The sequence below is a fragment of the Diceros bicornis genome, chromosome X, assembly GCF_020826845.1.
Source record: "Diceros bicornis minor isolate mBicDic1 chromosome X, mDicBic1.mat.cur, whole genome shotgun sequence".
NCBI classification, from domain to species: Eukaryota; Metazoa; Chordata; class Mammalia; order Perissodactyla; family Rhinocerotidae; genus Diceros; species Diceros bicornis.
This window is the reverse complement of record NC_080781.1, coordinates 68,405,206-68,432,553: the sequence shown is the minus strand read 5'-3', so window position 1 is coordinate 68,432,553 and position 27,348 is coordinate 68,405,206. Positions and strand designations below refer to the sequence as shown.

The window sequence follows — 27,348 nt, the reverse complement described above, 5'->3', positions numbered from 1 at the left end:
GTTAGATACATTTAAAATATCTAAAATATTTTATTAATTTATTTGTTTTACTATTTTACTGATGTATAATATACATACTCTACTCCGAGAATTAACTTGTAAAGAGTACAATTTGATGAATTTTTACCTACATATATACACCCATATAACCACTATGCAGGCTAAGATTTTGAACATTTCTAACACTTTAAGACTCTTCTTTATGCCCATTCCCAAACAACCTCCTCTCAGAGGTAACCACTAATCTGACTTATATCACCATAGATTAGTTTTGCTTATTTTTGAACCTCACAAGAAAAGAATCATAGTATGCACTGTTTTGTGTAAGCCCTTCACTCATTATAATGTTTTCAAAATTCATTCATGTTGATGCATGTTTCAGTTGTCCATTCTGTTTTACTACTATAGTTATTCCCTTTTATCACAGTTGGTTTATTCATTCACCAGTTGAAGGACACTTGGGTTGTTATCATTTTTTTCTATTATGAATAAAGCTGCTATAAGCAATCTTGTACATATCTTTTGACATACACACACACATACATATACACACATACTCATTTCTCTTGGGTATATAACTAGGAATGGAATTGCTGAGTCATAGGGCAGGCATATATTTAACTTAAGTAGATAATTCCAAACAATTTTCCAAAGTTGTTGCATAAATCTACATTCGCACCAAGATCTTCTCTTCATCAAAATGCACCATAAAGGAAGTAAAAAGGAAAGCCACAGACTGGCAGAAAATATTCAACAAAGGACTACTATGCAAAATATATAATGAATTCCTGCAAATCAATACAAAAAAGGACAAACAACCCAATTCCTTTTTAGCGGACAAAAGGTTTGAATAGGCATTTCACAAGAAGATACCCAAATGGCCAATAAACTCATGAAAAGGTGCTCAATGTCATTAGTAATCAGGGGAGTGCAAATTAAAATCACAATAAGATACCGTTACACACTAACTAGAATAGTTAAAATTTAAAATATTGGCAGTATCAAATATTTTTAAATGATTTAAGAAATTGGACTTGTAAAAGAGACTTTTAATTACTTTTTGTTATCCAGCACTTTTACACCAATCTTGTGAAGTAGGTATTATTTCCTTTATTTTAACAGATGAAGAAACTTAAACTGAGAGTGTCTCATTTTCCAAAGTGATTTTTTAGCTAAGTGGCAGAGATAAGGTTTAAACCCAGAAGATCTGACTACAGATCGTTCTCTTTTTTACCTCTGCCTACCCTTTGGCCCAGACAGAAGAAAGCTTTCAGGTCTGTATTACTTTGGAAAATCATTGGCATATCTTTTGCAAGATTAGCAAAGTGTGGTACAAACATGGCAACAAGCTCTATACCAGACTAAAAATATGAGAAATAGTGAGAATATCCACATTTCTACTCATTTGCAAGATTGGAATATACAGACAATGTTGTTAGCAGTCTCATCCAGCTTCCCCAAGAGTGTCACCTATGAAAAATACAACTTAATAAGAAGCAAAGTTAATCATCAATAGAGTCCTGGCAGCAAGGTGTCACACATCTGTATGCAACGTCATATTAGAGTGTAATGGAGTGGAAAGGACACAAGTCTTGGAGTCAGGTGAACTGGGTTTGGGACTTAGTTTTGCTGCTTACTATTTGAGTGAGTATAATCATGGACAATATACTTAATCTCCCTAAGTTTTATTTTCTTTATTTATAAAACTATGCTATGTATCGTATAGAATTATGAAAATTGAGATAAAAGCCAGATAAGATAATTATCCAGAGAAAGTTATAAACCAAATTGTTACCTGGGTTTCAAGGGTAGGTAACAAATATTTTCATCTAAATAGTTATTGTTGTTGTTTTTAATCTTTTCTGTGAACCTTGGAAAATAAAGTCTTGCCTCTCACTTCTGCTTCCAGTTCCACTTGTCCTATACAGACAAGGAGCGCTTTGAAAACGAAGAGAGACCTGAGGTCCAGAAGCAGATGCTCGTTGATATGGCCAAAAAGCTACCAGTTTACACAAGAACTGGAAGTGGAGGTCAGTTCATCCAAAGTCAGCAAGAGAGGCAGATCAGCAAGGATCTCAGAACTAAGTCATATATGTCTTCAGGCTAGCCCCATTTTTTCTCCTCTCTTCTGAAAAACACTAGGGAATTTTTTCTCAATATTTTATTATAAAAAATTTCAAACAACAATTTCCAAGATGGAAGAATTATATAATAAACATCCGTATATCCACCACTGGAGTCTACCACTAACATTTCACTATATTGTTTTATCACATATCTGTCCACAAATCCATCCCTCTATCTAGCATCCGCCAAGCCATCTTATTTTTTGATGCATTTCAAAGTAGCAGATATCAGCACATATCCACCTAAATATTTTATCATTCTTTTTGGGGTGAAATTTACATTAAAATATGCATAAATCGTAAGTATACCATTCAGTGTTTCAACAAATGTACACACCTGTGTAACCAAAACCTTTATAAATATTACCATAACCTAGAAAGTTCTCTCATGCTCCTTCCCAGTCGACTCCACCACCACCACCAAAGACAACCACTGTTCTGATAGTTTTCTGCCATAGATTAGTTTTACCTGCTCTAGAATTTTATATAAATGGAATCATACAGTACGTACTGTTGTGGCTGGCTTCTTTTATTCAGCATAATGTTTTTGAGACTCATTCATATTGTGTATTTCAGTCATTTTATTGCTGAGTAGTAATTCATTGCATGAATATATCATAGTTTGTTTATCCATTCACCAGTTTGGGCATGTTTGGGTTGTTTCCAGTGCTTAGCTATTATGAGTAAATCTGCTATGAACATTCTTATATGAGTATTTGTGCATAGATATGTCTTCATTTATCTTAGGTAGATACCCACTATGGAGTTTTACTTTTAGTTTCCATCTGCATGACTAGAACGGTACTAGCTGACCCAATTCTCCGCCTTTTAAAATTTGAAAACCAAAGCTCTTTTGACAAGTCATCCTAATGTTTCTAAAAGAAAGATCACATTTCAAGGCTTTGGGAAGTATACTGTTAGTCATCTATGTTCCTCTGTTTATCATTATTTATTCAACAAATATTTATTAAGATCCCATATGACAATTGGGGAAATTTTAATATGGTCTGGATATTAGATGATACTAAGAACTTATTGTTAATTTTATTAGAGCATTAGTCATGGTGGTTATGATTTTTTAAAAGTCTTTATGCATACTGAAATATGGTGAAAAGGAGACTGACAGGAAATTACCTATAGAATTTCAAACAGTAATAAACAGAATAATGTGATAGAGCAGAGGTTACAAACTAGAGGCATACTGGATGAATTTAGCCTAGAGATATATTTTGTTTGATCTCTAACACGTCTTTTAAAACTTTGCATTTGTTACTAATTTTTAACAATTAGAATATTTCCACATGAAAATCCAGATTTGTGGCTTCTCTTCAAAACTCAGATACTCTGGCAACATTTGATCTGCATTTTCACATGGCAAAAATTAGCTAGAGCTGAGTAGTAACTGCTCTTTTTAAACATGGCATGAATTCTCAGGTTCTCCCACAGTCTCCAAATGGCTACTGCACTCACTATTCACTATTCACTATTCCCTAGACCCTTAAACGTTTGTTTGCAGCCCCCATGATATAGAGTAATAGAGAAGGCTTCTCTGAGGAAATGTCATTTGATCTGAGACCTGAATAATAAGAAGTAACTAGCTATGCAAAGAGCAGAGGGACTAGAGTTCCCGGCAGAAGGAACTGCAAGTACAAAAGGCCCTGAGACAGGAGCAAGCTTGCAGTATTAGAAGAGTAGACAGACGTTGTGACTGGAGTATAGTAGATGGACAGTGGTACAAGTTAAGGTTGAAGAGGCAGGCAGAGGCCAGATGATGCAGGCCATGGTAAGGAGTTTGTCTTTTATTCTAAGGGTGTTGGAAATCTATTGAAGGTTTTAAGTGGACAGTGGTATGATCTGATTCACGTTTTAATAGATCACCCAGGTATTCTGTAGAGAATGTGGGGGGCAAGAATGAAAGCAGAGTGAATAATTAGGCAGTTATTGCCGTTGTCTAAGTGAGAGATGATGGTGGCTTAAACTGGGCAGTGGCATTGACCATATCTTTAAAAACATGCTGAAGGACCCAAACATGCATGTCCCTCTCCCTTCCTCCTTGCCTCAGTTATACTCATACTTTGGTCACCCCCACACCATTGCTGGAAATGAACACAAACTCTGCTTAATTAGCAGTCCCTTATGTTGAATCAGTTATGTGTGCTTAATGTACACTTTAGATGAAATTATTATATTATCTCAAATTATTCATAATTTTAGTTGTTATACTTAATAATAATCATATTAAACACAGTCATACTCTTATCAATGAACATAGAGAAAATGAGAAGGAAAGGAGAATGCCTTTCATCTAAGAGAAGTAAAGAAAGGAAGGAAGGAGGGAGGGAGAGAGAAATGACTTGTTGTATCAGACTTACAGAATGAAGAGAACCCTGAACTAAGGGGTCAGAAAAGCTGTACTGGTCATAGCCCTGCCACTCACTTGCTGTGTGACCTTTATGGCTCAGATTTTTACTTTCTTTCTCTGTGAAATGGTCAATTGAACTAATTGTTCTAGAATGTCTCTTCTATTCTCCAAATTGTTATTCTAAGAACCACTCTCTTTACCATGCTTTAGGAGTTTTATCTACCTCATACAATCTAACCTCTGGAGACAACAGATAAATTGTGAATCTTTGTTTTTAGATAGGAAAGTTGGAGTAAACAGAAGCTAAATGATTTTTCCAAGATCGCTGAGCAGTTAACAATATAGTTTGTTTTATAATACAAAATTTTATGATTAGATACCCGGATATGAAAAATTTTCCCCTTACCTTCATCCCCCAAAATGTGCTTTCAAGATTGATCCAACAAGGGGCCGTCCCTGTGGTTTAGTGGTTAAGTGCGCGCTCTCCGCTACTGGCGGCCCGGGTTCGGATCCCGGGCGCGCACCGACACACCGCTTCTCTGGCCATGCTGAGGCCGCGTCCCACATGCAGCAACTAAGAAGGATGTGCAGCTGTGACATACAACTATCTACTGGGGCTTTGGGGGAAAAATAAATAAATAAATAATAAATAAATAGATAAAAAAGATTGATCCAACAGGGAAAAAATACATACCATAATTCTCTTATTTGATCTACCTTTTGCTTGCTAACTTGAAATTAGATGAGTTTGACTACCTGTAGTCAGTGTATAACAAGCCATCCTGATAGGCTAGTAAGATATATGGTGTCATATTGAGCCCTAAGTAGTGCTAACCACCTTATTTTTCCTTTAGCTGTAAGATTCTGTGACCGGTGCCATTTGATCAAGCCAGATCGCTGCCACCACTGCTCTGTCTGTGCCATGTAAGTGACAGCCATATTTACCCTGGGCTGAGCCTAGACGACAAAGTGACTGATCCTAGATGACAAAGTTACTGATCCTAGGCATGTAACCATGCCTAGATAAGAACATTTCCTTTTGATCATAATGAGCACATGCCAAACACCCTCACAGGGATGATGATGATTCAAACTATTCTAAATATAGGAAAGATAAATAAATCCCCATTTTAAAAATAAACATTTTAGGGGCTGGCCCGGTGGTGTAGTAGTTAAGTTCATCCTCTGCTTCGGCAGCCTGGGGTTCGCAGGTTCAGATCCCAGGTGCAGACCTACATATCACTCATCAAGCTATGCTGTGGCAGCATCCCGCCTACAAAGTGGAGGAAGATTGGCACAGACCTTAGTTCAGGGACAATCTTCCTCAAGCACAAAGAGGAGGATTGGCAACAGATATTAGCTCAGGGCCAATCTTCCTCACCAAAAAAAAAAAAAAAAAACATTTTATTTTAGAACAGTTTTCGATTTAAAGAATTATTGTGAAGATAGTTCTCATATGTCCCACTCCCAATTCCCCCTATTATTAACATCTTACATTAATGTGGTACATTTGTTACAATTAATAAACCAGTATTGATACAGGCATACCTTGTTTTATTGCGCTGTGCTTTATTGTGCTTAGCAGATATTGCATTTTTATATGACTCTCCACTAGCAAAAAGATTATGACTCCCTGAAGGCTCAGATGATGGTTAGCATTTTTTAGCAATAAAGTATTTTTTAATTAAGGTATGTACATTGTTTTTTTAGACATAATGCTATTGCACACTTAATAGACTACAGTATAGTGTAAACATAATTTTTATATCACTGGGAAACAAAAAAATTCATGTGACTTTGTTGCAATATTCACTTTATTGCAATGGTCTGGAACCAAACCCGCAATATCTCTGAAGTATGCCTATATATTATTTTTAACTGAAGTCCATACTCTATTTAGATTTCCTCAGTTTTTCCCTAATGTTCTTTTCATGTTCCAGGATCCCATCCAGGATACTACATTACATTTAGTTGTCATGTCTTCTTAGGCTCCTCTTAGCTATGACAGTTTCTCATACTTTACTTGTTTTTGACAACCTTGACAGTTTTTAAGATTAACGGTCAAGTATTTTGTCGGCTATCCCTCAGTTGGGATTTGCCTGATAGTTTCCTCATGATTAGACATGGATAACGTGTTTTGGGGAGAAAGACCATAGAGGTAAAGCGCCATTCTCATTATATCATATCAAGAGTATATAATATAAACATGACTTATCACTGCAATGTTAATCTTGATCATCTGGCTGAGGTAGTGTTTGTCATATTTCTCCATTATAAAGTTACCCTGTCCCCACTTCCATACTGTACTCTTTGGAAGGAAGTCACTATGTGCAGCCCATGCTAAGAGAATGAGAACTTAACGCTCCCCCTCCTTGAAGGCAGAGTATCTACATAAATTATTTGGAATTCTTCTGCGTGGGAGATTTGTCTCTTCTCCCTCATTTATTTATTTATTCAAATCAGTAGGTAGGCGTGGGTAATCATTTTATATTTTGGGTTATAACTCAGTAGTACTTTATTTTGTTACTCAAATTGCTCCAGCTTTGTAAAACCCCATTTTTGTGTTAATAAATATAATCTTTATGTCTTTCTTCTTGGGTGCTTGTTCCACCCTTATTTCTCTTACCCTTGATTCAAACACAGGCTGTAGCCATATGTTTTCTTCTTTACTTTTATTAATCTGAGTATTGAGCAAAATGAGAGTAGATATCTTGGACTTTTTCTCTGTATCAATATCCTAGAGTTCCCAATCCCTTTTAAAGGTTGGGCTTCTAGGCATGTAACTTGCTGCCAGCATGATCCTATAAAGTCCTGTGATTGGCTCATCCTAGGAATAACTGAGGACACAATAGTTTTGGAGTAGCTATAGTGGAAATCTAAGAATGAGTGTGCTGGTACCATGTAAAAATACTGGTGAGACCTTTAGTTCAATTATGAGATGTTGCTTCATTTCCATAGCCCCACTGATCACACTGTATTTTCTCCCTTTTGTAGGTGTGTATTAAAAATGGACCATCATTGCCCTTGGTATGTCCCTTTGATTCATTTCTCTCCTCTAAAACGGTCAAAGTTGTTCAATATGCCTACTTTCCTAAGCATAGTTGTAACATGCCTGTTTCTGCTAACATAATTCACTGGGCTTTGTATTTGTGTGGGAAACAGAGGAGGCATAACATTTTAAAGCAAGAATAAATATACCACCAAAGGTATGGTAGTGAATTCCCGGACTCACAAAGCTAATAGTCTCTTGTCCATTAGCTTTAGTAATTGGGCATAGTAATGAAATAGAGCACAAATAGTTCTCCTCTTTGACATTACACAATTCAGTTCTGTTCTTAGCTGTATGGATGTTTGAAATACTCTAGATTGTTAACTTCAGCAAGTCTTCCCCAAATTTTGTATGTCTGACCTAGAGAACCAGTGTGAAATCATCTAACTACAAAAAGAACATGCCACACTCTACTAAGTGTAGCCACTAAGATTGTAATAGGTTTTCAGCATCCAAGATCCAGTTTTGCTTGGGAGTGTCAGGAACCAGTCCAGAACTATTAGGTAGGCCACGTGTCTCTGTGCCTGTAAATGAAAGAAGAAATAAGTGAGACATGAACTTGTTTTTCCAGTCTGTTCCTATTAAGGGACTTCTATTTCTGTTGAGTTTCTACACAGCACATAATGAAGCAGCAGGAGTAACATATTTCCATTGCTTAGTTCACTTATGTATCAATATGTTCTCAATCCATTGGTCCTGATTTCAAATTATTTTTTCTTTTTTTTTTTTTAGGGTTAACAACTGCATTGGATTTTCCAACTACAAATTTTTCCTTCAGTTCTTAGCTTATTCTGTTCTCTACTGCCTGTACATTGCTACAACAGTCTTCAGCTATTTCATCAAATACTGGAGAGTAAGTTAAAAAATCCTGAAGGTTCCCCCTGGAACAAACACACACCTACTCCTGTCTGCGACATTGTTTACTTTACCTTTTTTTTTTTTTACATTTTGAAATAGCTAATGCTGAAGTAACCAGAAAGGAAGGCACTAAAAACAAGTTACGTGTGTTAAATCTTCTTAGACTTAGAAGATTATTATTTAAAGATTCCAGTTAAACAAATTTCTATCATATATGAGAATCTTGTTAAGACCTTCAGGAACGTAACCTCTTGACTCTTTCTGATTCTTTACAATGTACTTTTCTAGTCAAGTTTTAAAAATCCAATTCTTACCAATTATAGATTTGAAAAATGTTGAAACTAATTCTAAATCCCTAGTTTCCTAAGAAAAAGGCTAATAAAGTACTCCCTCATTGTTAGAAAAATACTTTCTAATTCCCTGTTCAAAGGAGAGTTGCAAAATTCCTGCTGAACAGAAAGAGTCCTTGACTCATCTTCACATGTGACCAAAATGAAATGGGGAATTGTATTTGGACTTTGTATGACAAACACTGGGTTGGGAATTAGGGGAACTGACTTCTAATACTGGCTCTGTTAAGTCCTTCACCGGCTCATTGCTAAGATCAAATGAAATAGATGTTGAAAGTACTTTACCTTTCAAAACATGATTCAAATAATTATAATAAAATCTAAGAAAAAAATCCTACTTTCATCTTTCTTCTACTTGAAGACATCAATCGTATCCCATCTATTCCCAAAAGAATCGAAGGCAGATTTTCAGTTTGCTTATGTGTACATGGTCTTGCAGAGTATAGTGAATTTTTTTTTTATTTTATGCCAATGGACTCCAGAAGACGTCCCTTCCTCACAACTTCAATACAATTTCTAAGACATCATAACCTTCCATGATGAGTGTTGTCCAAACTGAACCTGAATAGCAAAAGACAGATGTGGGCAGAGCTACTAGTAATTACTTTAGGAATTGCACAAGAGCCTGTATAACAGGAATATGTCACCTCAGATGGAGAAGTAAAGCAGCAAGGAAAGAAAGTGAATCCTGTGACCAGAATATAGATTATAATAAACTGGTGAAAGAAGGAGAGAGACAAAGCAGTGAGAACCTAAATAGCTGAGAATATTTGAATTATTAATTAGTACTTTGATCCCTACTAGTGTAGAAAATATAGTATGGAAATTTATAATGATATATGCTTTCCATTCTCCCTTCAACTTGCTTAATCAATTCAGATATTTAATAACTTTAAGAATCAGGAATTATATAATGGATATCAAAATCTTTAACTCAAAGATACAAAAGTATAAGCAGAAATGAAGTTTTCTCATAAATTTTTCCCAAATACAAAATGCTTTACCATCTTAGTGTCTTTTCTTTGGCTCCTTTCCACTGCACAGGATCTCTTATCTATTGCTCGGGTTTCCATGACCTGTTTGGCATTCCATTCACACACTGAGCTACTACCCTGAACATAAAGAAAATCTACTGCATACAATTCAGCAGAGAAAGATGTCAGCCTTTGTCTCCACTACAGACCTTACTTGGTCCTTAACACAGTAGACTACTGTTTAAGAACCACCCTTGACTCTCATAACAGAGTAAACAACATTGCATTTCACACACTTTGCCTTTGGCCCTCCTAGTCAGGCAATAATCAAATACCGCAATGCCAGTCAGGTGCTGTATGCTTTTTTTACTCTTGAAAGATAATATTTGGATATGAATTAATCACCAGAAATATGATAGTATTCACAAGCAATATCAGGTGTGAACATAGCCTTGTTCTTTTCCTATTCCCTCATTTTTTCTCCACAATAGACTAGCTCATGCCTGACAGATGAGAGACGAGGAAACCTGTCTTGGCTTACCCTCATAATGAAAAGGGAATTGACAGTTCATAGACATACTTTGCAGTCTCTCCAGCCAGAGAGCACTTTGGTGTGGTTTAGAGATGGCTTTCTCAGTTTAAATTGAGTCTCCCCTTAAAATGAAAAGTAAACACTACCATGTATTTTAAAAGCCATGTATCAAAGAGACTAGCTGTGCTCCTAAGAACAGCAACCTCCGTTTGTATAGTACTTTACCATTTTTAAAGCACTTTCCTATCTATTATCTCATCTGTCCTTACTATAACCTTGTGAAATAGGCAAAGCAGGAATTAATAGTCTCATTTAAAGATGATAAAACTGAGGCTCATAGCAGTTAAGTGACTTGCTCAGGATCACTTAGCTTATAAGTTTCAGAGTCAGGACTTGAACCTATCTGATCCTAAGTCCAGTGATCTTAAACACTGTACCATATCCTACCACTCGTTACAGTCCTGCTGTGGAGAAGCTGTAGCTCCTTTGGAATAAGGAATTCAGAGGACCATCAGATCATGTCTCTCCTCTCAATATTAACTTAAAGAGTAGCTACTTTGATAGGAAATTGATCTTTGCCTTATGAAAAAAGTAGTAATATACACCTCCCACACTGGACCAGGAATCTCATCACAGAGGCTATGTATTATTTTAGAACCAAGATAATAGTTCTACCAGTATTTCCCTGAACTGTTTCTGGTGGTTATTGCTTTGAATAATTTAGTCTGGTTATCTCCTGAGAAGGTAATTTTGAACATAGAGCCATCATCCTCTTCTAACAAAAAAGGTTAAATATTAAGGACTTTATCAAGGGACAACATAGTAGATATGCTTTGGCAGACAGAAGAGAGTTCTATAAGAGTAATTGCAGCTCAGCTAACCAGAGTGTGAACTGACTTTATGTCAGTCCCTCTTGCCTAGCCATTTCCTATTGCCCATTTAAACATGACAGATAAAGAAGCAAAATAAATGTAAGTTTTAAAATCTGTAAAAAACATACTCCAAAAGGGGAGATTATGAAAGCAAAAACCCAGCCAGGCAAAAACCACTGCAAAGCGATACATGGAGTTTCCTATAAATTCAAAACAAAACAAACAAAAGCCAGTCAAATTCAGTTTGAGTGCTTAAGCCAAGATTTTATAGAGGGATCATTTTAAAAGGGAGCTTCAGATAAAAGTTCCTGAAGGTTGAAGTCCTTGGGGTAGCTATTTCCTGGGTGCCCTGCCACCATGCAAATTTCACCCAAGCTGTCCTTCAGCTGAAAGCATCTGACTGGCTTATTTCCCCTTATCTTCATCCTACAAACATATACACTCTGGAAGATTCCTAATATTTCCTTACATCAAAATGAATAAAAACCTCTAAGAGAAGAAAACAATCTGTGCTATCTGAATTTGCCAAGTGTTTCCAAGCCTTCACTTTCTCCTTCCAAAGTGGAGTAGAACCAGATCCTAATGTTAAGGTCCACTTCAATCAATAATCACCTTTAACTTTATTATTCAAGAGGATTTGGAAATATTTCAAAGCAATTCAGCACCCCAAAATAATGATCAGCACAAGACGGGAGGAAATAAAGAAAAGTCATTATCACAACTGCTGACTCTAAAATTGAAAGTGTTTCTAAGGTTCTCTTCAGAAGACAAAATGTTACATGCTGTGCATGCTATAGAACTTTAGAAAATTCGTTCTGATATAGGGCCACATGTGAAAAAAAATCTGGCATCACATGGAAAATAAGATATCCTAGCTAACTATAAAAATATTTACCTGCCTCCTTTTACAATTGCCTGTCAAATCCTGCCTGATTTTACTATCTAAACAGCTGTTTCACAGGATGCACTATACCAGCACATTCTACTTCAGCTGTAAAAAACAACTACACAAAATTTACAGTAGCTTTAAAATCAGGTCATGACTTATAGGTAGAACGTTTTAAAATTCTGTGTTTTAACTTCCTACATATATCACCATGACATTTTCAACACACATACGTCCAAGGAAACATGACATATAAAGTATTTCAGAATAAACCGCCTTGAGACAAGAGGATGAACCATATGACCTCAAGATCACCTCAAGTCAATGATTCATAATTTGCAGACTAAATGGAGTACAAGCTCTAAGAGATTGCATACCAATTATGGCCTGAGTATATCCTTTTCACATTACCCTTTTATAACTGGTACATTATATACTCTATTTTACACTGAACTGCACTTAAGCAAGGATCCATTTTAGGCTTTGTAAGGTGAAAACATATCCATAATGAGGAATGGTCATCAACAGAAAGAACTGTTTTGTAAAAATTTTACAAAATCTACTTTTTAAATTACAGCTAGACATTTTATACATATGAAAAAAGTACTAACCTATATAGAAAAACTAGCCAAGCCTTACCACTTTAATCCTTTGTTTCTGTTTGTTTATTATTTCTTTTCTAGGGGGAATTGCCCAGTGTTCGCTCTAAGTTCCATGTCCTTTTTCTCCTCTTTGTGGCCTGCATGTTTTTTGTCAGCCTTGTGATTCTCTTTGGTTACCATTGTTGGCTTGTCAGCAGAAACAAAACCACCTTAGGTAAGACTGGATATTAAGACTAGGAAAAAACATATTAATGTATATCACAGTGACCTGTGGATTGTTCCTAAGGAACAGAAAAACTTCCAGTGAAGCATTTTAGCTGCAGTGACATCTCTTGCCTCCAAACTGAGACAGACGTAAACACATTTTACAAACTAGAGAGCCATAGTAACTAAAGCTTACAGGCAAGAGAGTGAAACCTCACACCAAACCAAAAATGACCATTGTTCTTTATAGTTCATAATGGGTAATAGCACCCCAGATTTACAGCTCAAAAAATTTCTAAAAGTTGTTCACATGAGGAAGTGAGGGAAAGAATCAGTACAGAAGGGAACAGCAGAAGGGGGAGATGAAGGTCAATAAAAATAGAAGAATCTAATTTATTAAGTGCATCCAAAAACAAGTTCCTGAGAAAGAATCCAAACCAACAAATCATTTAAATATTTGCAATCATCAAGGAGCTGTGTAGAGACTGGGAATTAGATAAACACATTGAACAAGAGAGTCTCTAGAAAATGAGTACAAGAAATGAACTTTTTTTTCCTGTCCATTACTCTCTACTCTAGGCTGTTATTTGGAGAAGTATATTTTTGATGAATTCCGGTGCAACAATTTTTTTCATCTATGGGGAAACACATATTTTCATTGTATACAAATCAGTGCATGAGGAGTGAGGAGAAAGTGCCTAAGTGTTGAATGTTTAGCTAAGATAGATTTGAGGAAAGTTTAGTGCAAAAGCCATTATGCTTTTGGAACTCATTTGCTAATATTGCTAACAGCTAGGAAAGTATTTGCACTCATTTTCTAAACCAAATATATATGTAGCATTTAGATTCTAGGTTGGTAGATTAGCACATTTGGCTTAGAGGTCAACTGCAAAGTAGAAAAGTGCTAAAAGCTTCATGATAACAGAGTCTGAAAACAAAGAATAAATGGGAAATGGCCAGATGCAGCCAGAGTCCAGTAGTGAAAGTGTTTGCTTAATGAGATATGTGTCCAAAACTAATGTGCACTAACATGGTCCAATTCCTCATGGTCTTTGAGGTAATTATAGTTCACCCATGGACATTTTTTCTAGAGTAAAACTCAGTTTCTTACATTGCAGGCTTCAATGTGAACAGTGTCATTTCTGAAATGTTTCAAAACCAAAGAATATCATTGTCATCTCTTTATGTGTCATTACTTTGGTTCCAGTTCTAAAGATGGAGACCATTTGGCTGTTGTTGCCACTTTGATTCAAATAAAGTACCATTAAATTTGTTCTTTCATTCCTTACAAGCAGCAGTACAAAATACATACTACCCCTGTGGCTGCTTAATTATTTCTACATCATGTGTTTCTTCTGCCGTTTTTTAAAAAAGAGAGTATCAATTCTTTGTATTTAACAACAAACTTACTTTGTATTAAGTGATTAAACTGGTTTTTACTAAGTAATTTAGCAATAATTAAAAATGAGGAGCTATGCTCCCACAGCAAAAAGATATTATAGAACCAATTCACATTCATGGAGAACTGTAAAATCATGATGGTCCTGAAATTGGTTCCTTTATTGCTTTCTTCCTCTTTTCTTCAACTCCCCTACCCTGCCCTAGAGGCCTTCTGTACTCCAGTGTTTACAAGTGGCCCAGAGAAAAACGGGTTCAACCTTGGCTTCATCAAAAATATCCAGCAGGTGTTTGGAGATAACAAGAAGTTCTGGTTAATACCTGTTGGGTCGAGGTAAGTAATTATTACTAATGAAAGAAGATGATGCTGAAGCATGCATTGAAGTAGCAAATTCAATTTTGACTGTAGTATGCAGCAAGTATCAGTTCAATGTAAAACTCTATTCCCCAAGTTTTTCATTTCTACGTTAGTAAAGACAAATCAGGAGGTGAGGGTATGATAAAATAAACATTCTCATGCTTTGTTGTGGCAGTATAAACTGGTACCGCTCTTTTATAAATGAATTTGGTAATATGTATCAAAAAACTATAAGAATCTATGTGTCCATTGTCTCAGTAATTCCATTTCTGGGAATCTATCCTAAAGACAGAGACAAACTAGGCACAAAAATATTCATCACAGCATTATTTCTAGCCAATAATTAGAAAACAACTTAAACATCCAACAATATAGGAATATATATGTATATATATATATATCTCCTCACTGGATGCAATATTATGTAGTCAAAAGTAATGCTTATAAAGACTATGTCACAATAAGGGGAAATGCTTACTATATTTTAAATGAAATATATAGAATTCAAAATGGTATGTACACTGTGATTAAAACTATGCACAAATATATACAGAAGAAAAACAACACGGGAGATACAGCCAAAAAATGCTGTAAGTGGTAAGGGCAATAGTCTTAGAAATTATTTTTCTTGTCTCCATTTTTCATATTTGGGGGTCAAGTGCCTATATTACTTTTATGAAGAAAAAAATTAAAACCAAAAGCAAGAACGAAGATTGATTTAGAGATTGTAGGTAATTCTTAGAACTCCAATAGGAATGAAGGGAAAGCAGTGAAGAAGAGATGAGCTTGTATCTTCTGAGTGACTTTGTGAACCAGATCTATGTACCATCAACTAAACTAGCTCTGGAGCAAAGCTTATTTATAGCCTTCTTGCAGCCCCCTTTAGATCTGTTCCTCAGAAAGGGATACATCCATTTGTTCACTTAGTTGAGGAAAGTTTTTTGGAGTAGGGTGTTAATTAAGAAAAATTTTCTAGGCCAGCCCCAGTTGCCTAGTGGTTAAGTTTGGCACGCTCTGCTTCGGCGGCCTTGGTTCAGTTCCTGGGCGCGGACCTACACCACTGGTCGGTGGCCATGCTGTGGTGGCAGCCCACATACAAATAGGAAGATTTGCCGCAGATGTTAGCCCAGGAGGAATCTTCCTCAAACAAAAAGAGGAGGATTGGTGATGGATGTTAGCTCAGGGCGAATCTTCCTCAGCAAAAAAAAAGAAAAAGAAAAATTTTATCCTCCCCTTCACTCATTGCCCTGATACTTCCTCTGTACCAGTTAGTGTTTTACAGGCTCATTTATTTAAGAGCTGTGGTTTATCCTACTATCTTGGCTATAAATCACAAGACAAAACTGTGTCCGTGGGTATTGTTGATTAATAACTGTTACCAGCAATTATTTGCACCCCACTCACACACATACACACACACTATCACTACTTCAAAGGGAGGTCTAAAATGAGTCTTCTCTGGAATAAAGAACAAAAACCAAAATCAAAGCCCATTCACTTATAATCAGTATACTTACATCTTCTGTAGAGAACTATCAATAAAATCTGTCAATTTTCAATTAACCACATTTGTGAACAGGAGAAAAAGCATAGGTAATATCAAATGAATAATCCAAAAATCACACAGATATAAATTTGGAAAGCATTCAGATATATAGGCTCAAATATTCAAACTGTAACCCCCTCTAGCCAGGGCCAGATCACTTTCCTCCAATGCATCGAATCTGTTAGTGGCTGGAGATTAACCAACGTGGTGGCCCTAAGTGACCATAGATATCTACAAAGTGGATCCCACATACGAATAATTTCCCCCAGAATCTGCACTCTTAGAGATGCCTCACTATGGCTATTTCCCCCAGCTCCTAATAACCTTTCTACCATACAAGCCAAATAATGAGGCATTCAGACATTATTATCTATCACCAGTTCACAGCAGCTTATCTCCAGTGTATTCAATGATTCCAAATCTGCTAATTGTTCTTGAAAATTTAGAACCAAAGCATTAAAATAATGGTATATAAATTGGGATCATCATCATTAAATATTTATGAAGCTTGCTATGTGTGTATATTACCACACTGGGCATTGTGGGAAGCAAGTTAAAGACTTGCTTACAAACAAAAACAGTCAACACTGATGCAGACAAACAAGATAAAGAAATTGAGAGCAGTACAGCAACTAAATGACACTATTATAAGAGCCTATCCCACCATGGCTTTAGCCAATAAGCTAAATGGTTTAAATCTTCCTAAGAACCCCCCTCATATTTCCAATAGGATTATTACCTTCATAAAAAGTCTCTGTCAGCTGGAAGAGCTCACTGCTTTCCTTTCCCCACCAGCCCTGGTGATGGACACTCCTTCCCTATGAGGTCTATGAATGAGTCACAGAACCCATTGCTAGCAAATGAAGAACCCTGGGAAGACAATGAGGATGACAACCGAGGTAAGTAGGCTCAGAAGGAAGTCTTTTTCTCCACCCAGCAGACCAAGCACTAATAAAGAACATGTTAACACAACCAACGTAATGTAGTGAGAAAATAGTGTCGAGAAAGATTATATAAGCATGTTAACCTCTTAAGTGTCCTTTGGATGGAGAAGGACAAGTATGGCTAGATTTGTCTAGCAAATATGGGTGGCTTAGGTAGGATTAGATGGCAGCTTTGGATGTTCCTTACCACCTTTGTGATACCATGATTTATAACCAATGAGATGAATCAGGAAACATAATAAACAGTGCTAATGAATGTTTGTAAACAATCCTGCCAGTTGGTCACGCATAGGCTTTGCTTGAGTTAATTCAATCAATGGGCAACAGATCACATTTCTCTACCCTGATTCATTCACATCGGTTAAATTTTCTTTAAAATCTCATTCCCATTCTCTTTTAGGATGGTTTAAATACACACAAAAAATAAAAGGTAGTACATGGGGGCAAGACTACACGTGCATGTAGTCTACTTTTCTAAAAGGCGGAAGGGCAAAGAAAAAATAAGGAAACAGAACTTTGCCTTTCCACCTTTTTCCCACCAGATTATTGGGTCATCTTGAGATTTTTTGTGAAGAGCTGAAAGTTAAGTTCTCATGTCCTGTACCCTCCTTACCACCTATTCTTTGTCTCCATGTGATGCTCTGGTTACTACTGTGCCTCCAACATTTGTCTATGTTGCTAATACCAGGCATCAGAGAGTAATTTTTAGTGGCTGGCCCCAATAATTCAGTAGCTGACAGAAATTTTGAGTGGGAACTTGTGTTAATTATCACAAAGGGTACCTGGGGTGAATGAGGACATGAAAAGACATTGAAGTGGGGCCCAGAGATGGGAAACAAGTTGTTTCTAAATGTTCACCCAGTTAGATCAGCTAAGCCCAGGTTCTCTCCCTGGAAGTCCAGTTTTAGAGTAAGCCATGTTACTAGGACTAAAGAAAACAAAACAGACCTAAATCCATAGTTAAAAAAGGAAAGAGTTCTTGCCCAGCCCAAAGAACTTATAACACAAGCAACTCCCTTACCTCCTCCTGCTGACTTGATTGAAAAACTGACTGTATTTTGACCTACCTTCTTTCAGCTATCAGTCTTTCTGAACAGACTTACTTACAGCAATTACAAGTGATAAGAACTTTTATTTTGGTATTAAGAAACCCAAACTCTAATAGAAATCAGAGACTTATAGGGTCTTAACCTGGTTTGAAATATCTCCACAATGGAAAAAACTATTCATATCCGAGCCTTGTGTTGGCGAGCAAAACACTTTAAGTATAGATGTAGCACTACATTATAAAAAGATTATTTTCTTGAAATGGTTTGCAGTTCCAGACTTTTTCAAAAATATTCAACCATAAAAAAATGTGTATTCCATTTTATAGTTTGCAAAGTACTTTCATATACTTTTTTTATATCCTTTGTCTCTTACAATTGTCAGGTTAGGTGGGCAATTTTATTAATACCATCCCATTTTATAATTGAGGAAACTGAGATTTGGAGATTTTAAGTAACTTATCCAAGACCACGTAGCAAGAAAGAGGCAGAACTTGAACTTAAAGTAAGGTATCCTGATTCCAAGTCCTGGATTCTTTCTAATACAATGTTACGTCTGTCCTTTGAACAAATACATATGAGATACAGTGCTGTGGTTGGATGCCATCTTATTACCTGATGTATTCAACTGCTTCATACATACATTGTAAAATCATAGACTATAAGCTGCCTTTAGGTTTAACAAGACCACCATGCCATCCCAGATAGGAGAGTTTTTTAAAGTCCATTGAAAGAGTTTCCACAACCCTCCTTTATCACCCATTCCAGTATCTAACAAATTTAACTATTAGAAAACTGTACTTTTCTCTAACACAGGTTTTCATACTGCATTATTTGTCCAGTTGATTCTGTGTTATCCTCAGTTGCCCCCATTTTCTGTGCATAACTGGTCATATACAAGTAGTCCTTGCACTTTTGACAACTTAGATTGCTGATAAATGTGCTGTAAGTTAAAATAACGTGTGTTGAACTTCATTTCTTTTAGGAATAATATCAAAGTTTGATTCCTAGCCCAAAATATAATATTTAGTTTACGATAAATGATGTACTTATACATTGTATAATGCAAAACATTCTAAAATGTATATAAATTGATAAAATATGGTAAAACAGTAACCTGTTAAGTAAAAATGTAATTTCACAGTCAGGGTATAAAGTCTTTATCTTCTTTGAAATCCCTTCCTTATTTTAGTACAGCAATGTACTTGGTAAAGAAACAACTTTATGAGATTTAAATAGGCTTCTCTCATGAGATTTTTACAAAGTATTTAATTAATATATAAATGCATAGAAAAATGTGCAAATCAAAAGTGACAGATCAATATATTCTTCTGAGGAGATTTTAATGGGCATCTTTTAAAAGACTTTTCAAAGACTTAGGGCTACATTTAAGCTTTCTGAGGAAATGATGCAGAGATATCCGTTCTATTACTCATTACAAATTTTCCTGTAGCTTGCATAAAAAAAATTAGAGATTACAGTATAAATCTTTCTACTCTATTCAAAATTGGAATCCATTTCCTCCAGATTGAATGGGTGGCATCTATGGCCCTGCCTGCCGTATATGTCATTAATAATAAGGTGGGTGTGATTGTCAGGGTGATTCTTAAATGGAAATTGCTGTAAGTCAAAGTCTGCCTGTATGCAAAATCCATAAAGAAGCCCCTCAGCCTTCTCAGAGGGAATAATCCTAGTTCCTTAATATTTTCTTTTTTTATTATTTATTTTTTCCCCCAAAGCCCCAGTATATAGTTGTATGTCATAGCTGCACATCCTTCTAGTTTCTGTATGTGGGATGCGGCCTCAGCATGGCCGGAGAAGAGGTGCGTCGGTGTGCACCTGGGATCTGAACCCGGGCCGCCAGCAGCGGAGCGTGCGCACTTAACCACTAAGCCATGGGGCCGGACCCCTTAATATTTTCTTATACAGGTTATTTCTCAATATTCTTTTTGTCTTTATGGCTCTGGTGCCTTTCTAAGTGCTCTATGTCCTTTTATTGTTTCAGCAGGTAACAAAGCCTGTGCTATTTTCCAACCATCACCCCTTTTAGATTAGTTGCTGAACTGTTTGATCATGGACATTTATTTAAGATACAACATCCCTGGAATTCAGAGCAGGTAGTGATATTCTCTAGACAGTGAACTTAGCAGAGACATTGACAAAGACTCCAACAGCAGAGCAATGGTTTCTCAATCTGCAAGGGAGTAACTCTTATCAATGCCACTGCTTGAATCATGAATGATATTATCTTGCTCCAGAGAGGTTTTCATTGGAAAATATTTTAAGATAAATAGAAATATAGCCCACTTGTTAGGAAAATTTACTCTGCAAGATCTTACCAAAGAGGTGTGAGAGATTTGTTTTCATAGTGACTCAAATAAGCAACTTCAAGTCACCTGCAGCCCTCTTGTTGAGGTCCTCCTGCAGAGAAGCCCAAATTGAACTATATGTATATTAGGATTGGCCAGACAGCATCTTTCTACACGCTCTTCCATGAAGTATGAATTTGCCCAAGCTATAAGAGAAGCAAGTCACCTGAGCCCTGGATGGTAGCCATGAAACTTCTTAAGAGTCTAGACTTAACCCTGATAGAGAGGGTCAGAACTTTCCAGAGAAAAGTTGTCTCAGAGTTTACAGAGAACTTCCCACTTCCTCCTGTTATCTAGGATGAACTGAAACTCATAGTAATCTGCTTTTCAATATTCCCCAGCCCAGACCCACAGATTGGAGTCTTCAAAAAATATTGCCAAGAATATCTATTTTGTGGCTATCTGACAGGAACTGAACTCAGTTTTGGCTTTGATAAAAGTACCAAGGTTAACATCTTTCAGTTGTAACTACATGACCTCTCTCCTTTAGACTTAGTTCCTTTACTTCCTAGTGAAGAATGTAGAGCCATTTCCTTTCCTCCCTCTTACCCAGCTCTTCCATCAGCCTGGTTTGGGAATACAGTAGGGAGCTCCAGGTCAGGATGAAGTCCTAGGATACACAATAATTATGCACAGCCTGTTCCAGTTACTCTATATCAATGCACTATGACAAGAACATTTTGAAAGAATCCAGCAGAAAAAGAACTGAGCTTTCCTTAATTAACCAAAATTGCTTTCTAGCTACAGCTAATGAGACTGAAAATCAACTCTTTAGTTTGATAATTACAATAGAGTATATCCCAGGAGGGATACTTTTATAAAATAAAAAAATCTCTATAATACAAAAATAACAATATGCCTGAATTTGCTAGTAGAATCTTCTGGTATTAATGATAACCAGGGCTTGGAAGAATTTATCTCTGACTTGTCAAATGCTAGACACTTATCCAGAAAAATATTGACTTCAAACACTAGTGTATTATGTGTTTTATATAGAGCCTAATTTCCTACTCCTTTGTTTGGGTAAAACTTTTTTGTTAGTAACTGCTCAAGGTAGAAGAGGTTTCTGCTTTATTTTCAGTCTGGTAATTTCTGCTGCCATGGTAAATAATCCATTAGGAAAAAGATCAGAAGAAATAAACTAGTATTTGTTGAGAGCATATTAAGGGTGTGACATTGGACCCATAAGGGGCATTATACATTATTATCTCTGAACTCAAGGCTCTTGTGTTTATTTGGAGAGATAAGACACATACATGAAAAGTTGCCTAACAAAACACAATACAGGATATGTTATTGACCAAATAAATAGGACCATAAAGTTTGTGCTAGAGGAATTCAAAGAAGAGAGTGATTCCTATGGGCTGGGCTAATCAGGAAAGGCTTTACAGAGGAGGTAGAATTTGATCCTCAAAGATTAGACAGGGTTTGGATTGGTGGCAAGGAATGAAGAGGCAGAAAGTACAAGGAAAGTCACAGGTTGTAATGCATGAGACCCCAAGCTAAGTGAAGGGGATATGAAGAAAGTAGCCTGGCTCCAGCAAAGAGTTTGAATGGTAGGGAACTGTATGGAAGCTCTTTGAAGTCAGAGAACTCGTCACCTTCATTTCAATAGTCTCTGCAACCCTTGCAAAATAGGGTTGCATATAGAAGATAATTGTTAGATTAGTTCAGCAGGTAAATTGGTGTTTGATTGGGTAGAGCCTTAGATACAAAACTAAGAACTCTATTCTACAGATGATGGAGAACTACTACTGATGGTTTTTGAGCAGGGGTGTGATATGAGGAAAATGTTGTTTTAGGAAGATGATGAAGTGATACTCCTATCAAAGCACACTTCCATCCTATGCCAGAGACTGCCCTAATCCCTTGACCTTCTGAGAAGATTCACAGGAGCCCTTCTCTTCATCAGAACTCAAACTCTTCAAGTACATCCTGTATATAAGAGCTCTGGTTCTGAGACAAGAGGCCTTTCACATCAAGAGCTTTGTTGTTTAGAAACATCTCTGGGTGATATTCTGTGCAATCACCTCCCAGTCAGAGGCAGCCATTGAATCTTGCTTGAAGAAAAATTTTCCTTATCACTTAGTTCTTTAGACCTAACCAGACCTCTGTGATTATGCCTGAAGAACTTTAAGATACTATCACAGGACTTAAGCAAGGTCCTAAGTTAAATTCATGCTTTTTACTCAAAGAATATCCTCCCTCAGGGGCACCAAATTGCCCTTATTTATTGCCATGCATAGTGGCAATAGGTAGGGCCAACTATTGAAGTGTCCTTAGTCTCAGTCAATTTTTTTACCAGCTTTCTATATAGAAATTCGAGATACATGGGACTATACTAACATCTTACCAAGCTGATCTTTTCATGAGTCATATACTTATGATTACACATTTGGGAGGATTAGGTGAGTGACTCTTTTCCAAAAGGCTATTTTCTCTCATTCCTACATATAAGAGGCAGTACCATTCTGGGGGAGGATGTCTGCCTACCTGATCAAGAATATATGGAGAGGGAAGAGGGAGAAACTAACATTTCTTAAATTTATATGGGGAGATAACACACATACGTGAAAAGTTGCCTAACAAAACACAATACAGGATATGATGCTGACCAAATGAGTAAAACCATAAAGTTTATGCTATAGGAATTCAAAGCAGAGTGATTCCTGTAGGCAGGGCTGGTCAGGAAAGGCTTTACAGAGGAGGTAAAATTTGGGTCTGAACGATTAGATAGGATTTAGATTGATGGCAAGGAATGAAGAGACAAAAGGTACAAGGAAAAGCACAAGTAATGCACAAGACCCCAAGCTAAGTGATGAAGAAAGTAACCTGGTTCCAACAAAGAGTTTGGATGGTAAGGGGCTGGATAGGGACTCCTTGAAGTCAGAAACGTCATCTCCTTTATTTCATTATTTGCTCCAACTCTAGTAAAATAAAGGTGCATATAGATGATTGCTTGATTCCAAGGGTACAACTAACATTTATTGAATGACTATTATGTGCTAGGTGATTTACAAACATTGTCACATTTAAGAATCATAATCACTTTGTGAGTTATAAATATTAAATAACCCCATTTTATAGATGAGGAAACTCAAGTGCAGAGAAGCCCAAAGTCACACAGCTAGTAAGTGACAGAGTCTGGCTCCAAAGTCAAAACCCTTAACCACTGTACCACCCAGTGTCTCTCCTTTGCTCCTATTTACTTTTCAGTTTATAGACCTTTTTAAGGTCCATTTAAAAGAAAATGACCTCAGTTCCTGTACCTCTTTCATCAGAAATAGAATAATGGAAAAACATGGATAAAGCTCTGGCATGGGAATCATTTCCCAGCTCTGCCACTAGGTTGTATGACTTTTGGAAAGTCCCTTCTCTTCTCTGGACCTCATTTTCAATTCCATGATCTCTAAGCTGTCTTCAGCTCTAAGGCATGATGTTTTATGATCCCATCTGATACTGAGGAGTCAGAAGTCAAGCTGAATAACCATACCAGATATCTTTCACCAAATGGCTCTTTTCCTTTTTTGGAAGAAATATATACTAGAGGCCACTGTAAACTTACATTATCAATATACCTTCTATATTCTGGAACCAAATTTCTTTCTTCAAGTGTTCTTTCTAAGTACACCCAGTTGCTCCCTCTTATCACCTCTACCTAGCATTTTGACCAGCAGAACCTATCCTCACACTTGTCATTTGCCTTTACTCAAGAGTAGGAATCTTAGGTCTCATCCCTGAAAGCATCAAACATAATACACTGGGTTAGGGAGGGGCTGCTCTTTTGGGTAGCCAGGCATTTTTCAAGTGGCTTGTTCCCCATGTTTCTAGATGAGAAGGTAATGGCCAGTCCCTCAGCTACTGGAAAACTTACCTCATGCAGTAATATCATGTATGTTCATTTTATTGCCTTACCTGCATTGTCCAACCCTGAGCTCTGAGTTAGTATGTGTCCCTGAAATATTGCTGGTCTCTAATTAATCAGTTCAATTCAGAAAGCATTTCCTGAAGATACACCTCTAACAAGGTACTGTGGGGAGATATAAAGATAAATAAAAGGTGGCCTCTGCCCTAAGGAATTTGCAATTGTAAGAAAGGATAGGAAAAGCACACAAGTTTAACACAAAGTTTAATGTGCTCATTGCCATAAAAGTGATGCTAGCAATTACACACCTAGTGTAGGCTTACCCTGTGCTCAGTACTGTGTGGTACACATGGTAAGTGTATGATTGTTAGTGATGCTTAAACGCTGAGTATATCAATAAAGAGGGAAAGCATATGGGCTATAATGTTGAAAGTTTTGAGGAAGAGGCAGGACTTAAGCTAGATGATATTAGGATGAGGAACATCTTGATAGATGCTAGGAAGAAGGAAATAACATTCCAGGTAAGAAGTGTGACGTGAATGTGGTAAGAACACTAAGGAGGCCATCCATTCCTAAGTACAGGGTGGGCATTGTGTGTTGTAGGCAGTAATCTTAGAGAGGTAAGATATGGCCAGATGGTAGAGGGCTTTGTAGACTTTGATACAATAGAAAATAGCTATTAATTTTATGGTCTTGAGTGATGTTGATATAATGAAAGATAAATTTTAGAAAGATTACTCAGGTACTAGCATGCAGGGTGGATTGAAATTTGGAGAGACAAGAACCAGAAAGAGCAATAGATAGTTGGACATGTGTAACAATGGCTTCATGAGTAGTGATAACTTTAGAAATGGAGAGGAAGGATCAAAGCCAGGAGACATTTTAAATACCTGGAAATAGTCCCAGTGACTAGAGAGATCTGGGAGTCATTTGTATAGAGATGACAGTTAAACCCATGAGAGGTGTAGAAGATAATCAATGGAGAGAATAAAGATAGGGAAAGGAGATAAAATGGAAAATTTGGAATCACCTAAGCAACGTTGACATGCATCCATGTGGACAAAGAAATGAATGGAGAAAGAGAAAGAGAGTAAAGAATATAACCTTAGAAGACACTCATAATTCAAGGGAGAGCATCACAAAAATACTGTGAGTGAGAGAATATTACACTTTTTTACAGATGGAAAAGCTGAGGCTGGGCAGTTATAATGACTTATGTAAAGCCATGAAGCAGTCACAACTCAACCTAAGTTCTTCCAGATTCCACATTGTGTCCATTTCCCTACTCTTCCCAATCTCTGAGAACCAATGGCTAGAAAGAAGTGTACATATACTGTTATGGTCACTTCCCATAGTATCAAAGGTTTATGTGGGAACATAGGATTTTAAAGTAAGGAAGGAGATCTAGGATAAGACAGGAAGAGAACCAGAGCTGAGCCAACGTATACTAAGACTAAAATGACATCGTTCTTGGTTCAAGTAGACATCTATTTACTAATGGTGAGATCACGACAGTATCAGCAGCAGGAGCAGGTGGGGATGGGGAAAGCAGTATAAATGCAGATGGTAGAAAGAGAAGGTAACTTGAGTTCCTAAATTCTGCATTTGTCTTCCATTAGGCAGAGCCTGATTTTTGGAATTATCTGCATTTTTTTCAATTTAGTCCTCACCAGATAGTGACTCTACCTTTGCAGCCTTAGCTTAATCTCCCCCAGGAGTGAAACCATGAAGGAAGTTGATAATTGGGTTTTTCAGCTCAGGCTTGAATGTCTGCAAGCCTGATTTTAATTCAAATAATTGCTTGGAGGAAGTATTCTGTGCCAAGTATGAGTGGGGAATGCAGTGGTGAAAAGTAAAAGAAACCCATTTAGCAGAATACTAAAGGCAATTCTGGAAAAGGTGCATTGGCAAACCATACCTACAAAATTCTGAGACAGCCAACCATCAGCAGGAAGCAGCAAGGCAAATAGTGCATTGCACTTCTAGAGTTGCCTTTCACACTTTATCAATCACCTTCTTGGTAGAAATGTATAGGTGCAATGAGATGTATGCTTAAGCACTTGCTGCCTCTTTTTCTCTTTGAGTTGTTTGACAAACATGAATTATTCTCTATATACCCTTCACTGAAGAGCTGGGCCAATACAGCTGCTTTCTGTTCAGACTTAAGGGCAACAATACCCTAAGTCTGAGATTCCAGACAAAACAGAATGTTGTGCCCACCATGGAACTATGATTATAAAGACAGACATTTTCAGAGCCACTTTTACTTTTCCACTCTTCCTAGAAGAAAGCAACCTTATCTCTGGAATCTGCCTGGTTAACTCGGTGGCATGAGAGTTTGCCAGCTTGCTGTGGCAAGAGTAACCCACCTTGGCTGGCCTCTATCTTCTGAGATCCAGATCTCACACTTGATGGGAGCACTCTGAATGGCACATTAATTTCATAAAGGAGAATGTACTAAGCAGAAACTGTAAGGGACGACCGCTGTCAACTTTTTTAATCTCAAAGTGCCAAGTACATTACTATGCAGGGAGTATAAAGAAAGTGATTATCGGTACATTAAATAAGCTGATTCAGAGTGTATTTTCCTACCACCAAAAGGCTGGGAGTTGGAAACAAAAACATTTGTACCATAAATGATGTTGCTTGTTAATTCCAAAGCCTCTTGTTTTCTAGATACCTCATTCCTTTTTAGAAACACACCAACACCTAAAGTACTATAATAGCTATCTCAATTATGTCCAGTGGAATAGTGACAAAACAGGGTAATTTTGTGAGTAGCAAGACCCAAAACGTTCCATTAAAGCCAGATGATGTTGAGCTGTCATCACAGCTATTTAAGTCAAATACCAGCCACTATCATAGATTAGATAATGCTGATAAATAAAATAATCTTAGTTCATAGTGCAGCAGGCTGACTACTCTTAGAATGTGAATTTCTGGACTGGTTACAAATGCTTTGGTATAGCACACCAATCTTTAGAGATTTGCAGATGTCTGCTGCCTC

General features: G+C 36.9%; 1 protein-coding gene across 1 annotated transcript in view; it reads left to right on the top strand.

Annotated features, from left to right (window-relative positions):
- The window catches only part of ZDHHC15 (zinc finger DHHC-type palmitoyltransferase 15), a 95,078-nt gene that overhangs the window by 59,872 nt on the left and 7,858 nt on the right, over positions 1-27,348 (top strand). Inside the window, exons 4-10 of the mRNA XM_058536212.1 lie at positions 1,910-2,030; positions 5,343-5,412; positions 7,483-7,515; positions 8,270-8,390; positions 12,693-12,825; positions 14,421-14,547; positions 16,913-17,016. Of these exons, the coding sequence (XP_058392195.1) occupies positions 1,910-2,030; positions 5,343-5,412; positions 7,483-7,515; positions 8,270-8,390; positions 12,693-12,825; positions 14,421-14,547; positions 16,913-17,016 (709 nt within the window). The remainder of the gene's footprint in view (positions 1-1,909; positions 2,031-5,342; positions 5,413-7,482; positions 7,516-8,269; positions 8,391-12,692; positions 12,826-14,420; positions 14,548-16,912; positions 17,017-27,348) is intronic.